Source organism: Argopecten irradians, chromosome 7, assembly GCF_041381155.1.
Source record: "Argopecten irradians isolate NY chromosome 7, Ai_NY, whole genome shotgun sequence".
NCBI lineage: Eukaryota > Metazoa > Mollusca > Bivalvia > Pectinida > Pectinidae > Argopecten > Argopecten irradians.
The window spans coordinates 32,131,990-32,148,549 of record NC_091140.1 but is presented as its reverse complement, the minus strand read 5'-3'; the positions used below and the strand labels follow the sequence as shown (position 1 = coordinate 32,148,549).

The window sequence follows — 16,560 nt, the reverse complement described above, 5'->3', positions numbered from 1 at the left end:
AAATGGCGGTTGTTATGGTATAAATATATCAATTAATATCACAACAATGGAGGATTATCAATTGGAATCGTTTTACTGCAAAATGTTTCGCGGGATGATATTTTGCGATTTCGTTGGACGAAGATAAACAAAAAGTTAGATAAAATCGCGAAAATTTTGATCCATGTAAATACCCGGCTATACAGTACCTTAGGATCAGCTGCATATGGTATGCTATACAAAACTTTTAACATTGAAATTTTCCATTGTTCAGGTCAAATACTGAAGTAAAAATAAAATTATATTTTTTTTTTGCATTAAATACAAAAAGTGTACAAGCAGGTCCGAGTGACCTATTAAAATATGTTTATATATTTCTGTTTTGGAAAAACACTCTAAATTGATGCATTTTTATTTATCTATATTTCACTTAGGCAAGTCACTGATGAAACATCACCAATTGAAGATTTGCTTTTCTATAACTGATAAAATACCTTCAATTTAAGTTTTTTTCCCATTTTAATAAATGTTAATGGTCAATAAATAAAACCAAATATAACATCAGAGCTTTAGGACAAATGCCATCGACTTGTTATCAATGTATTGAGATTTTTTATGAACGGCCAAGAGGGAAGAGTTAAAAACGTCACACTCTATAAATAATTGGATGTTGCTGTGCTCCTCTAAATGTATTGTTGCGAATTAAAATGTAGTATATTAAAGAGCATACATACAAAAATAGCAATCTATACGTAAAAATGACAATTCATATTAGGAATAGACATAGTCTGTCGCAGGTATAGCTGTCCCTTGTCGCCCATATGGAGGCAATATGACATTTTGTGGAAGAATAATAAAATCTTCATATATTGTCGGAGTAAATACCCTAAAATAACAAGATAATGCAAATTATGAAAAATATCCAATGATAATTAGTGTTATCTCGTTCCTTGAGATGGGGTATCTGATATGTCTACAGGATTTGAAAACGTGCCATTCATTGGTGGATTATCAGAGTCCTTTAACGTTAGAACTGTATCACTGTCTGTGGTTGGTTCAAATTCAGAGTTATGAACCGACAGATGTTCGGCCTCCCATTCCTTGTCTTTGCCAAGGTCAAAGGCAAAAGGTCGAGGAAGACGGAATGAATACTTTCCACTTGATCGGCGATCAAACGAATTCAGAGAAGTAGTGTCTGTCCTAATATGGCGAATCTTCGTTCTGAAAGAAAATGGATTGACAGATGTAAAGAAATCAATTACTAGCATTAAAATTTGTTTTTATGCATTTAATATATGAAAACACTATGACTAAAAGAAATTCGAATGTAAACCCAGATATCTGCTACAAACGTACCTTCGTTTGTGTCGCACTAACAATATGGCTGCCACAGACGATGCCAGAAGGAACACAAAACCACAAATGCCTCCGATAATAGCTCCTTTCATTACTCTGATTTCTGGAAAATTAAATAATATCTTCAACAGTAGTTTATCTCATAATTCATAAAAAATGCCAGCCATTGATATCTTCATTAGTCAAATGAAAGATGGATCTTTTTGATATTTATTTTACTTCTAGATGAGTTTGAGCCCTATTGGTCTCATCAATTTGCTCCACGAATGCATATAAAATTATATGATACTAATACAAGAGGCCCAGAGGGCCTGTATCGCTCACCTGTTTTTTTTAGTAATTATCACAAAGACTCTGACAATTAGAAAAATTAGCAAAATTGACTCCCAAAGTTTAATTTTGAATCACAACCATACAATGACGCTATTGATACCATACAAATATGCTATCCAATACATAGGTGCAGAGACAATTTCAAATCCCAACCCTATAAGGATGCTACCATTGCATTATAAGTGCTCTTCCATGCTTAGTTGCAGAGAAGAAGTCGTTTATATGGAAATAGCTAAATTGACCCCTTTTGACCCCACCCTTCAGGCCCCCGGGGGGTCAGCCCCATCATTTGCAAAATTTTGAATCAAAACCCTATAAGGATGTAACCATTGCATTATGAGCGTAATCCCATGCTTAGTTGCAGAGAAGAATTCATTTAAATGGAAATAGCCGAATTGACCCCTTTTGACCCCATCCTTCAGGCCCCTGGGGGGGTCAGCCCCATCATTTGTACAATTTTGAATCTCCACCCTATAAGGATGCTACCATTGCATTATGGGTGCTATCCCATGCTTGGTTTCAGAGAAGAAGTCGTTTAAATGGAAATAGCCAAACTGACCCCTTTTGACCCCGCCCCTCAGGCCCCCAGGGGGTCAGCCCTATTATTTGTACAATTTTGAATCCCCACCCTATAACGATGCTCCATTGCATTATGAGTCCTGACTCATTCCTGGTTTCAGAAAAGAAGTCGTTTATATGGAAATAGCCAAATTGACCCCTCTTAACCCCGGTCCTCAGCCCCTCCCCCCCGGGCGTCAGCCCTATCATTTGTACAATTTTTAATCCCCACCCTATAATGATGCTACCATTGCATTATGAGTACTATATCATGCTTAGTTTCAGAGAAGAAGTCATTTACATGGAAATAGCCAAATTGACCCCTTTTGACCCCGACCCTCAGGCTCCCGGGAGATCAGCCCCATCATTTGTACAATTTTGAATCCCCACCCTATAACGATGCTACCATTGCATTATGGGTGCTATCCCATGCTTGGTTTCAGAGAAGAAATCGTTTAAGTGGAAATAGCCAAATTGACCCCTTTTGACCCCGCCCCTCAGGCCCGCCGGGGGACAGCCCCATCATTTGTACAATTTTGAATCCTCACCCTATAACCATACTACCATTGCATTCTGAGTGCTATCTCATGCATAGTTTCAGAGAAGAAGTCGTTTATATGGAAATTGCCAAATTGACCCCTTTTGACCCCGCCCCTCAGGCTCCCGGGGGATCAGCCCCATCATTTGTACAATTTTGAATCCCCACTCTATAAGGATGCTACCATTGCATTATGGGTGCTATCCCATGCTTGGTTTTAGAGCAGAAGTCGTTTATATGGAAATAGCCAAATTGACCCCTTTTGACCTCGTCGCCCCTCAGGCCCCCGGGGGTCAGCCCCATCATTTGTACAATTTTGAATCCCCACCCTATAAGGATGCTACCATTGCATTATGGGTGCTATCCCATGCTTGGTTTCAGAGCAGAAGTCGTTTATATGGAAATAGCCAAATTGACCCCTTTTGACCCCGCCCCTCAGCCCCCTGGGGGGTCAGCCCTATCATTTGTACAATTTTCATTTAGTAGCCCATAAGGATGCTACCAGTCAAATTTTGTTGAAATCCAACCAGCGGTTATGGAGAAGAAGTCGATTGTTGACTGACGACGGACGCCGGACGCCGGACGCCGGACGCCGGACGACGGACGACAGACGCCGGACGCCGGACGCCGGACGACGGACGCCGGATGCTGCGGTATCCCATAAGCTCAAATCGGTCCTTCGGACCAGGTGAGCTAATAATGTCTATCGTTTTTCATGGTTTCTAACTTTGGTCTAAGAGTAAGTACAGTACTTTGATCGGCATTTCTATTGTTGCGTGCAGCAGCTACATGGCATTTATATTTCGGATACTGTATAGGATGTTAGGTTTAGGATCTTGGTACCGTATTTCATACAAAACGTATAAAAAATGTCAACTACATAGGAGAAAATCTTTATATATACTAACTATGTTCGGCATCTTTTGATGCAGGATCCGTCTCCGTTTCAACTAAATCACCTTCACAGCTGGCTGGGGGTCGGAAATCTGTAAAGAATTTTATATTAATCAAAACAATTTGAATCAAGTTCAAAATATTGATAGAAAACAAAAGTATTTGAATTTGGCATCAACGCAATACATTTGTAAATGAAATAAACCACTCGAAACATCTTCTGAATTTCGTTAGACTTAACATGCCTTATGTCTTCAGAGTTTCGTTAGACACATTGTGATATACCTTATGTCTTCTGGGTTTCGTTAGACATATGAATATACCTTATTTCTTCTGAGTTTCGTTAGATGCATTAATATACCTTATGTCTTCTAAGTTTCGTTAGACACATTAATATACTTCATGTTCATAACAGTATATGTGATTAGGTGATGAAATACGATGTTTTAATACGATGGTTTATTTCCCGAACACGTAATGTGTCTCAACCAATCACAGACTCTGTTGTAAACATGAGGTATAATAACATAATTCAAATACTATGATCTAAAATCGTTACAATAAGGATGACTGCAGCTCCAATATAACCAAGTAGCATGATATCAAACGCAATACATGTTTAAGTTCGATATCAGTATTTTAAATAGTATAAAATACAACTAAATAACGTTATAAAATAAACTAGAATATTATCTCAGAATATTTACTATTACCACTGTTTCTGTAACTAAGTTGGAGCAGATCTGTTTATTTCTCAATAACTTGAGTGCAAAACGTGACACGATTCGGTGCGTATGGATACCTGTAAACTTTGGCGGACTTCCTTTGACATTCCACAAAATCACGTGTCAATGTTTACAAAAAACAAATCTATGAGACAATCGGAGACATACAATAAAACGGATTGAATTTTTTAATGTGTTATTGCTATTTGACCTGAATAAAATAACTGAATATAGGAACTATTTTTTGTGATGTCATAGGGAAAAAAGGGCGGATGAAGCTGTCAGTCAATCGTGCGCTTTTTCTGAATTGCTGTTGCATGGTTAAACATGACGGCAGTACAACTTTGACGGCGAATAGCACACGGTAAATAAATTTATCTGGTTCTGGTTGATTTTATTGTTTAAAGAAAATGTTGTAAATATAAGGATAAACATCTTTGTTTAGTTTATGAGATAATAAACCCAATGGAGCAGTTTACACAATTTACCTCGTGCTCCATTGGGTTTATCATCTCATAAACTAAACAAAATAAGAGGTTAATCCTTAAATAAACGTCCTACCAAACTTCATATTTGTTTTAATGACACTATCATGTTTAGTAATAAACGTATGTCTACATTTTAAATATTACAGCACCATAGAAAGGGGAAAACATATTAAAGATTTTCTATAAATTATTATACCTGCTGGTAGCGAAGCATTCCGACACTGTGTGTAGCTCTTGTGTTTAGTTTTAATATCATTCAATGTAGCTTCCCTTAACCCAAGTTTACACTTGCATCTTCCGTCGGAACACACTTGTTCAAAGTCATTATAACAATCTGCAAAGAAGTTCCTACACTTCCCGTGAAGTAGTGGGAAGGCAACAAACCAGTCGGTATCTCGTTTACATCGCGTCTTGTCGTTGTTAAGGATATAATTAGATTGGCACGTGCAAGCATGATTATGACATTTTGTGTTCGGTCCAATACATTGTACATCAGTAACGCAAGCAGTACCGAGAGCAGCAACTGGAAATAAATAGATTTAAAAAATACGATTTATATACTAGCTGATCTACCGTTATTTTTCGTTGCATATCCAGTGGCTTATTTGTATGAAGGAAAAAGACAATTAAGAACCTTTGCTGACTTACAAATAACTAAATGTTCACGTGGGTCTTGATATATTTCATTAAGAAGTAAACCAATATGATTATGCAATGGTATCTTAATTTTTATTATTATTTTTTTATTTACAAAAGAAAACATCATATAAATCTGGTCTAATATTCGACCCATGTGAAAATACAAACACCACAAATGGACATTTACCTTAAATTATTAATTCATCATATCTGTTATCAAAATAAAACCTCGTGAATTCTCACTAGGAATGATTAAATCAATGATAATTGTTTTCAAATTCATTTTAGAAAATGATCATTATGGTTGTAATCACTTATAGACTTGATGATCACGTGATATTATGTTTACTCACGTGGATTACACTCGGTTCCGCCATTATGGGCAATAAAACCTAGTTTACAGCGACATTTGTTTACACCACATAGGTCAAACTCGCACGTGGAATGTGGTGGACACACGTGACCTTTCAGACACTCGTGACCAATCAATCCTAGAAAGGTAAAATTGTAATCAAATTATGGTTGGATAATTTACTTTGATATGGATCAACTTATAAACTTCTGATGGAGAGGAAAATCATGTTAATAATTTTCAATTATGGACCTTTGTTGAGGTTCATATGGCGTTATACCGCCCTCGCAGAATAACCGAGAGCGGAGTGTTTTGACGTTATTATCGTAATATAGTCTCGATAGCCAATAGACTAAATATCGCCCTCCACGTGACAATGTATATGCCAATGTAAATGATGGAAAATCAGAGCGTATTTAATATACATTTAGCATATAAATTTTGTTAATCTTACTAAAATTCAAATTAATACATTCATTTTGATAATTTTACTTAAAATTCAAATGTTACATATATATGTTTAGTTTTTATTTTACTAGAATTAAAGTAAATAAATGCTCAAGTTAAAATCAGATCAATACATACAAAAAGAGGTTGATTATTTGAATGTTTGAAAAGGTTTGTTACACTAAATACTTGTTAATAACATTAAATACATTGTATATATATATTCCAGATGTAAGTTAACCTAAAATATAATTCAATCTTATAACAACCACCAATTGACAATGTAATTAGTTTTTAATAAACAAGTTTTTACCTACCATTCACTGTGTTTAAATCAAACATACCGATAATTGGTGTCGTTGCAATAACAGTTTTCTTTGTGGTTGACGGTTTGGTAGAAGACTGGGTTTGATTGGACAAAGACGGCGTTGTAGTAGAAGACTGGTTTTGATTGGACAAAGACGGCGTTGTAGTAGAAAGACTGGTTTTGATTGGACAACGACGGTGTTGTAGAATACTGGTTTTGATTGGATGAAGACGGTGTTGTAGACTGGGTTTGAGTGGACGATGGCGTTGGCTGTAAACTTACAGACGATGTCATTGGGTAGTTCGATTGACTCGCTATAACACTAGTGGTTGCACTTGCAGTAACATCTGTCATTGTGTTACCATGGGTACCAGTCACAATCACCGTACTGTGCCGCATACTCGATGAAACGTGAATATATTCGGAGGATTTTTGAGGAATAGTGTTTTTCGCAGATGCCACTGGTAGAGAAGACTCGATGGAAAAGGCAGACATACACAATGAAATTTCCTGAGGGCAATCAGTTGCATGTGACAAGTCAGTTTGTAAATTATTTGTTTTAATTGCAATTGGAGTTTCAACCATATTTGTTGACGAAGATAGCGTTATCCGGATTGGCGTAGCGGTTACAGCCGGAGGTGACATTATTTGTTTACTATCCAAACTTGGGGTAAACAACGTTGTTTGTGATAAAGACATTTCCGAACTGGGTGAAAGATCTTGTGTGTGTGATGCTGTTGTCGATTGAGTACTCACAAACAAATCTATTCCATCCGTAGGCGATGTTGTAACAGCAGTGGAAAATTCACCTGTCGTTTGAGACGTAAAGCTCAACGACGTCGGTACAACGCTTGATAAGGTAGCTTCCGTATTGAATGGAGCCGATAATGAGGATGACATGTTTGCCAAACTTGCAAATGACTCTGATGACATGGTTTGCTTAAAAGCTGGTGTAGAGGGAGTTAAAATGGACGCCGAGGCCGTTTGTGGCGGTAATAACAATCCGGAAGTTAAGCCGTTGATGGTTGATAATGGCGATGTGGTTGTTGAATCTAATACTTGTGTAATCACCGTAGGATGGGCAGGAGCTTGGGAAAAATAACAAGAATAATCCTTTTTTATGTGTTAAAATATACAACACTACAGAATCATCTCTTATCGTCTTGCCCAAACATTGAGGTCAAGCAGAAGGGTTTACGATGGAAAGTTTTACCTGAGTATACTTTTTGAGCTAGGAAAGGTTATTGAAAGGTCAAATTTGTTTATAGCGTATTGTGTAGCAAAACCTGTGCACGTTAAAAAGACAAAGAATGAAAACTAAATTACATTAGTATTATACAATTTTTATCAATCAAAGCGAATATGACATTTCATTGAAATAAAAAAAAAAAAAAAAAAAAAAACTGTCACTGAATTTTGATAGCTCAAAACCATGATAACTATTATTAAAGATATTGCAAAATAGGCTTACTCAAACTTACTCAATGCAAGCAACGCTACATAAATATTCCATGTAACTTTCAGATTTTACTAGACTTTACATAACTATTAGAGCAAATAATTATTATTGTACTAAAAATCTCAAATTACTCAAGGTTTTTCACAGCGTACTTGAAATTATGAAGACTCATGAAATAGTTAAGGAGTATAAGAGTAGTAGAACCAGGTGATCCAGAATGTAGAGCGTTCATTGCTCAATTAACAAACTCCCGCAACATGAATCTTAATAATATTGTTCCATTACTTGCTGTACAGTGACTGATAGATTTTGAAGAAAAATGATCTGGGTTATGAATGGCCCGGGTTCAGAATTTCTGTATGGAGATATAGATTAAATCATTACCTGGATACAAACTGCATTCACTCTGTGACACGGTGACATCTACAAGTGAAATAACAAACGGATATAATTAGTGATAACATATTCCATGCTGAGATACATCACTATTTCAGTAATCTAAATGGGTTGTTGATTTCTGGTAGTGTGCACTGCCAAGGCCTTAAGTAAAACATATGAACATAAGGATACTTCATTTTTGAATCAATGATATATATATGATCGCGATATCCACCGGATTAAAATGAATGACAGACCCAACTTGTTATCTGACCTATATTCCATGTATGTAGTCTTAAAGGGCCATATAGTGTTGCCGTTAATATATCCACTATTTAGTATGTTTGAATGTGTCTCCTGAAACTTTCACGTGCGGACGTTAGGATAAATGCAGGTAAACATACAACCAATGGGTTGACCTTTGGAAACAGTCCCTATGTATACACATATGAAATAAGCCAAAAGATATATTCGACAAATTCATTTCAAATTCAAACAGAGTAGATTAGGCAAATGGATCTTTTCTTAAAACATAAATAACAGGCAAGAAAATAGCACAGATGTTTAATGTAATGCAGAAATGATACTTTATTACGTAAACCAGGAGATAATAGATTCATGTAAATTGTGATATCTATATAAAATTCTAGCGTTTATTTGAAGATATAGTTATACTCAAGATAATCAGCATTTTATTAAATGGAAATCTACTATCTGCGTCGGAGACAAGTTTAAAGAAAATTGTTCTGGTAGTTTTCAAAATGATGTCTTGTAAACCATTCCATTAACAGTCCATTTCTGCTTTTCATTTGATCTTTTTTAGTTTCGGATCTGGTCCCCTTTTAGTTGAGTATATATTCGCTCCCTCCAACAACATTAGTGGTCCAAAGCCTCACTAACGGGAGAATGAAACAGCTGTATGGTGCAGTTTTATTTACATATCCTTACATCTTTGTACAACCCCCTAAACAAACACAACTAGGTACACGTGCACTTACTCAATTTGAAGTTGTCCTTGACGCACTGAAAGAAGTTAAAAGGATAAGCATTCTGTTCCTGTTTTGAAGCTTCTCGAAAGTTCTTTTTGCACATGCAAAGTCCGTTGACACAGTGCGTGTCCGTTTCCTCACACTCGATGGTGGGAGGGCTACATTTTTCTCCCAGTAGAGCGTAAGACCAGTCTGTTAATGCCTTTTTACACAACGTCTGGTTCCTTTGGGGATCAGAGGGGTCCCTCTGTGTAGGGGTGTAACCGCTCTGGCACTGGCACATCCCATTATCGGCACAGCGGCTTCTTATTCCGCGGCATCGAGTTGTTTCATCGCATTTGTCACCTATTTCAGCAACTGAGAGAATAAGAAAAAAGCAATGATATATTGTTGCAAACTAATATACTATATTCCTCATTTTGTAGTATAAGATATACTCTAGATTACTGTGCATGAATATTTGAAGTCGACAAGGATAACATTAAAATACCTTAACTCATTCATCCCTGAAAATTCGTTATGGTCTCTCCCATCATAAGAGCTAGAAGATTTCAAATGTACATTCGGGGATCGGAACCTAAATCAACACATTTGATGTATGCGACACTTTCACCTTGTACTGTGTGGCATGACCGACACTTCAGGTGACTACATAAAAATGTCAAAGATTAATTGGATGGAAACAAAAATAATACTGTTACACTTAATCGTACCTTAACCTGATAAGAAATCTTTTAAATATTTTGACTTATATTACCAAGCAATTTTATTAAGAATGTATATACATTTTTTCCATCTGGTGAAAAATAAATATTTATATGGAAAAGGAAGAAACACTCGATAACCATCCATATGAATTTGACAATATTACGACGATTTCTCTTTTTCTTTTCTTTTTTTTGAATATTACTTCTTAAAAAGTAATCAGTTAAAATGAAAACAAACATTCCATTTCTAGTCTCTGATCTGATAATGAGCGGAATACACATTGTTTCCCCGCGGCGTCGCCCCAGTTCCGGTGTAATCCCGCAGTAAATATTTACTGCCGGTCTGTACTAGTATCGAGTTGAGAGAAATGTAAAATCGACACAAGGTGAGTGAATACCGGGGCTATCTCCCAGTTTGTTTGCTAAAGAGGCTGTGACCATATTTGTTCAATTCTGACTGAGAATCTGAAGGAAGAATATCCACTGTCTGATAAATTGACATCACTAATCGTAGATTAACTTTCTGTTTTATATTTGTTTGAGACGAGTTTAATTTAAAGTCAAGTTTACAAAATTTTATCTTGACATAGAATCTGTGGGATTTCCAAGTAAATTTGACTCGGAAACAGGGGAGATAGATACTGTTGTCATTGTCCTAGCTGACCCTACCGGTACAAAATTGACAGAGATGGATATAACTAGAATTGTAATTCCATCTGTATTCGATTCAGTTCAAACAGAAACAGTCGTTCAAGTTTAGATACAACACATATTAAAAAAAGAATATAAACAAATCATATATACTTCTTTCTTAAAGAAAGTCAAAATACAGGTACCTATTACAGTGCCATGAAGCACATCTTATAATGTTTGAGGTAGAAAGAGAAAAGGAGAATCTGCGTGTGTATTGTTTAAGCTAGTTTCCTCTCAATATCTCCACCAGTTTTGCTTAGGTAAGCATACAAGCATACATGTTTGCAACAGTTATTTGTGCCATTTTTGTGTATATCAGTTGTATGTGATGCTCGCTGTGTTTTTGCCCCCCCATCCCCACCTCCTCACAATTATTTCCTAATTTTAATCCCACGAAAATATCAGACGAAACGGAAACAGATGAACCGGTTATAAGATGTATGTAACCTTCATTGGAAAGGAAGAATGATAATATCAACAATGAAATTGGAAATCTGGAAAACGTTATCAGAAGAAGTCCCATAAAAGCTAATAGATTCGGATTGAAGTTGTTACACCAATTATTTAAGAACTTGAGGAGTTAAACTGCCAGCATGGTCGTAGATCTGTGCATTGCTGGTAGTCACAAACATTTTCATACTTTACTCTGTAATATAAACTAATTATATTTATCACATAATCCGATATTCAGTGATTTCGCCCAAATATGTAATCTTCTTGCATATGTCACTATTGTGATATGACCTTGAGCGATTTCCATTGGCTGCACATCCATTGTGACGTCAGACAGAAACAATAAAATGACGTCAGGAAAAATGACGCCAAGGCTCGCAAAATTAAAAACATCTTTTGATTCGTTTGATAAAAAAATCGTATGAATTGAACACTCTTGTAAGATCCTATATATATCAATATTTTCTGATGATAGATTACAAGATACTTACCTCTAATACACCTGGAGTAATCATCAGTAGGAATGTAATTAAGTTTACATAGGCATATACTGCCCTCGCAGCCCCGGATCAAACATTCAGCATGTAGAGGACAGTCTGCGTCACTTAAACACTTGCTGGAGAATTTTGCACCTGCTCAACATAAAAAATGACTTTAATGTTAATCTGTGTGAATTATTGAATGTTCATTGTTTCGAGAACTATACGTATGCAATAGAGGTATTCAAAGGAGCATTCAATCTGAGCATTGCAATCTTCGTTGTCATCACATATCGGTGGAATCTATGCGATATTGTCAATAACGGCTCTACCAATAGGTTATGTAACGCATCAAAGGAGTCTCTGGTGCAACTAAATCATGTCTTGGAAAATGCACAGACTTTCAAAGCTTATGTTGTTTTACTGTTAATATTTCTACTTTTGGTATGATTCAAACAAGACATTTTTGGTGCTGAACCGGAGTCTTTGGTCCCAAATGCTATAAATGTTATCTACTATTATGAACAGGAAGCAAAACACTCATGCTTTTTTCATCTTTGGACATAATATTATTGTAATTCCCGCAAGCTATACGTGTTTTTGTTTTTGTTTTTAACATCAAACGATGCCTAATGCGGACTCTGCGGAAAAATTTTGCCAGATGTGAAAAATTATGAAGGCAATACGTTGAAAACTTTTTCTTTACAGGAAATAACAGATGAATAGCTAAGGTAGCCTCTTCCCATGCAAAAGTATTGTAATTGAGTTGAGGCAAATGATAGGCTATTGTTAGCTTTTCATGTCTTTGCGGGTAACAACGCAAAAACTTACTATGTATGGAACCTAGCGGATTAGTTATAGTTAGTCTCACCTAGACAACATCCGGTGCTCAGAAAGAAAACCATAAGAAAAATTCGAGAATTCATGACAGGTGGGCTGTGCTGTTGCTCCAGTTGAATCCCTCAGTGTGGTTCAAGTGTATTCGGCATTCCCCTCACACCTTGATCACGGTCCCTAAAACAAAAAATATCGACGATTTTGCTGTCAGTGATACGATCAAAATGCAGCACATAGACTTCGTGTGAATATTTAGCTTTACCAAAGTCAAACAAACTTTGCTAGTGTATTTTTTAAATTTCTTTTTTATTAAACTGTGCCAGTAATTAGAAATGTGTACGTATTTCTTAACTCTGGTTGCCATCTATAATCTCTTGTTTGTTACAAGTATTAAAAGTTGATGTCATCGACAATAACAAGTGACGATTAAAATTCATAATACTTTTCATTAAATATATCCCTATCACTGTAGGCTGAATGAGAGCTGTCCTGCATGAGGACAACAAAATTGTTCGGAAGCTGACTTCGAGGCGCATTAACCCTCGAGGTCAGCTCCAACCTTGGGAACTCCATCAAAATATAGATGTATTTGTCTTTGTTAAGTCAAATCCGATCAAACAAAGGGTGGATGTATCTGCTGTAGGCATACAATGGCAAGTATATTTGGTAAAAAATACAGTGAAAAGAGCTGCATGTTTGTACATATTTTGGCAAAATCTCCTATGGTTAGCAATTATGCATACGAACCTTTGATCAATAATATTTGTAACTCCACCAAAGAAATGATTTTAAATATCACTGGCGTAACCATATGCATAAACCCAAGTTGTTTGTGTTGTTTCGGCTGCATTTGATATTGCTGAACGCTCCAAATACAAATCTAAATGTTTGGCAGTGCCAGTTTAATGTTAATGAGTCTGAAGTTCTGTTCGGTGTTGCGAGCAGCATGTTTCAGTGGGATAACACTATCTATACTTTAAAATTCTATCACAGCAAGACAAATGTGATCAAACCAATGTCTTCCAAAACATACAGGACATCGGATGTATCGTTTGAAGGTCTAATAGGAAATCACTCCAACTAAATTGCTACATAGTTCAGCCATACAAAAATTAAGGAAGATTCATTGACTTTAAATTGTTTTTCACTTCCTTATTGTCTTATTGTTTCAAATGATGAATAAATTCCTTAAGTTAAAACAATGACGAAATAGTGGCCATCAGCCTTTTGCTTCCCTATGACTCTATTTCGAGGAAGTTGAAGAAAACATTTCGGTCTACAAAATGCTTGCTAAATAATGATATTCTGTCACTCTTCTATAAACTGACCTGCCTGGCGGTGTTACAGTACAACCCTCATAGTTTGACATATGTCTTTTGCAATTATCATTTTAATGTTTTATATTACTGTATTATTATATATTAATATCATAATATGTAGAACAGTATATACTTGATTAAGTATATCGCATCGTGTAAAATCATACATGGTTAAACATGTCCTTCGCTATTCAATGCTAATTTATCTAGAGAGAATTATGTTCAACAGTTTACTTTACCTGTACCACTGATAACTATTTATAAACAATCATATGGATGTGAGGTTAGTTTTCTCTTCCACAATATAAATGATAAATGGTTATTGTTATGTCCGTTTGCTTGAAGAAAATAAACATAACAACTTAACCATTTGTATTTTTCTTTCGTATCTTCTGTAGTTCACAAAAATAATTTCATCAGCTTTATTAAACTCGAATTGATACCATGAGTTTCTTACCATCACTATATAATTAAATTGAAAATTGCAAAAACGTTTTCGTAATGTTCCAATTAAGTCAGATTATGGAGAATGGTGACAAGTTAACCATCTCCTTATTCCGAATTTGCATATTACAGAGTTATCTGCACTTGCGGGTAGGTATTGATTGTGAGGTCATGTGTTTGGTAGCGTAACGTCATACGTTTCGGAGAAAACGACGTGAATTGCTCTCACAAAATAATGACGTAACAATTGATATCTACCTGCAAGGGAGCTAAGTCTGTAATATGCAAAGACGGAATAACAAGTGCGAAGTGTCAAGTCCCATTTAGGACAAAACTAATTGTTGTTTAGTCAACATTTTTCTGTTTACGTTAATGTACCCAAAATGCAAATATATCTGCAAACTGTTTTATCCTGTCGAAATTATCCGAATAAAAACCTAAAGAAAAGGGTTGTCATTTTAACTAAATAAATTGGTCGACACTTACCTGATCATAGACCTCCACACTTCGTGTCAGGAAGACAGCTGGAAGACAGCTAACAATAACGTTCTCCTAAAAAAATATTCCGTAAATATCGATCCTATTCTTATAATATACTGACCGTCGCGTATTTGGTCACGCTAATGTATCCAGGTAAAAACGAATGAAACTGTCACTTTCTCAGAACAAACCTCCCAGAGTGGAGCGATAAAACCAATCTGGCAGAACAATTTATCGAGTCTAGATCGAGATGACAGCCCCGGCGTTCCCACTACAGCGGATGGTAGGCAAATTCTATGTATGTCAAGACGCTTTCAGTCTCGCTGGAATTTCAAACTCCCCAATTTTATCTCCGACAAACAAACAAGCTTGTAGCTACAGGATGCTTGTCCCGGCGGCTCGTGGTAAAATGTACGGTACTTATTTATAGCGATCACGTGACAACCGTTCACCGGTAATTGACGACGGAAGTATGTTTGGAAATCAGCATCGCGAGTTTCTCTTGTGTGATTAAGATAAAAACAATGTGTCTATCAATGGGGATGTGTTGTCTTTAACACTGGCGGTTAACTTACAGAGGACAACTAGAGTAACCGTTCATTGATAAACGCTAAAGAAGGTCCGTATTTTTGACATGCCGTATTGATGTAATGCTCCACAACCGAGCTTTTGTCCGTTCTTATCACTGGTACAGTTCATGAATATACCGTGGGTAGCTGCAGCGGTTCTTGTAGGGTTGAAGGGATTTTACGGTTATAAAAATTGTATGCTTGAGTATAAAATAAATGTGTTTAGATATATTTAATGATTTCCATTAATTTGAGTATTTGATTATCGGCCCATTAAGGAAAAAATGATGTCGCTCCTGGTTGGAGTGTACTGTAATGATGTGACTACACTCTGATATTTGAGTTAGTTCCATGAAATACAAATCCAATTTTGAGATTCTTTTTTACTGTGAAATTCTTACGCGTTTATCTTAGCTAACCAGGAGCGACATTACCTTTCCTTTGTGGGCCGATAAAGTAATGCACCTGTTATTATTCTAACTTTCAGTATCTAAGTCATAGACAATACCTCGATCCCAAACTTCACAACGGTATATAGATAATATCAAAATCTATGTCTAATAACATTTGATATAAATTGTTTGTTTGAAATATATTTCAGCTTGCGAAGTACACTTACTTTTTATTCACTTTTTAACAAATTTGGTCAATATGATTGTTCCATTTACATTTGGAGCCGCGGTGGCCGAGTGGTTAAGAATCCCATGTGGGGCAGTTGCCAGGTATTGACCCCTGGTCGGTGGTTTTTCTCCGGGTACTCCGGCTTTCCTTCACCAACAGACCTTGCACGTCCTTAAATGACCCTATTTGTTAATAGGACGTTATACCAATAAAACCAAACCAAACCATTTACATTAAGCAGCAACCGCATTTCCCTATTATGGCTATTAATACACTCTGCAGTAACGCTGTTAAACTTTAAATGAGTAACAAGTTCATGATAATTTTTCTGCCATTTTCTGTCTTTGTTTATTTTCAGTATCTGGAAATCACTTTCTCAAGATTATCGGATATGTCATTTATAAAACTAGAATTCAAAATCTACAATATAAAATTCTCCATCGAATTCTAACTACAAATACTTTTTTAAACCAAATTAATGTAATTGATGATGATTTATATACCTTCTGTAAGAAC

General features: G+C 36.0%; 1 protein-coding gene across 1 annotated transcript; it reads right to left on the bottom strand.

The window, feature by feature from the left end:
* Positions 1 to 573: 573 nt before the first annotated feature.
* Positions 574 to 15,080, bottom strand: LOC138328169 (uncharacterized). The gene is made up of 12 exons (XM_069274835.1): positions 14,861 to 15,080; positions 12,646 to 12,788; positions 11,787 to 11,927; positions 9,452 to 9,799; positions 8,460 to 8,498; positions 6,876 to 7,704; positions 6,654 to 6,727; positions 5,864 to 6,001; positions 5,068 to 5,394; positions 3,673 to 3,750; positions 1,336 to 1,438; positions 574 to 1,200 (listed from the first exon to the last, which is right to left on the bottom strand). Exons 2-12 carry the CDS (start codon positions 12,698 to 12,700, stop codon positions 918 to 920), a joined length of 2,415 nt encoding a protein of 804 aa, XP_069130936.1. The 5' UTR covers positions 12,701 to 12,788; positions 14,861 to 15,080; the 3' UTR covers positions 574 to 917.
* Positions 15,081 to 16,560: the final 1,480 nt, after the last annotated feature.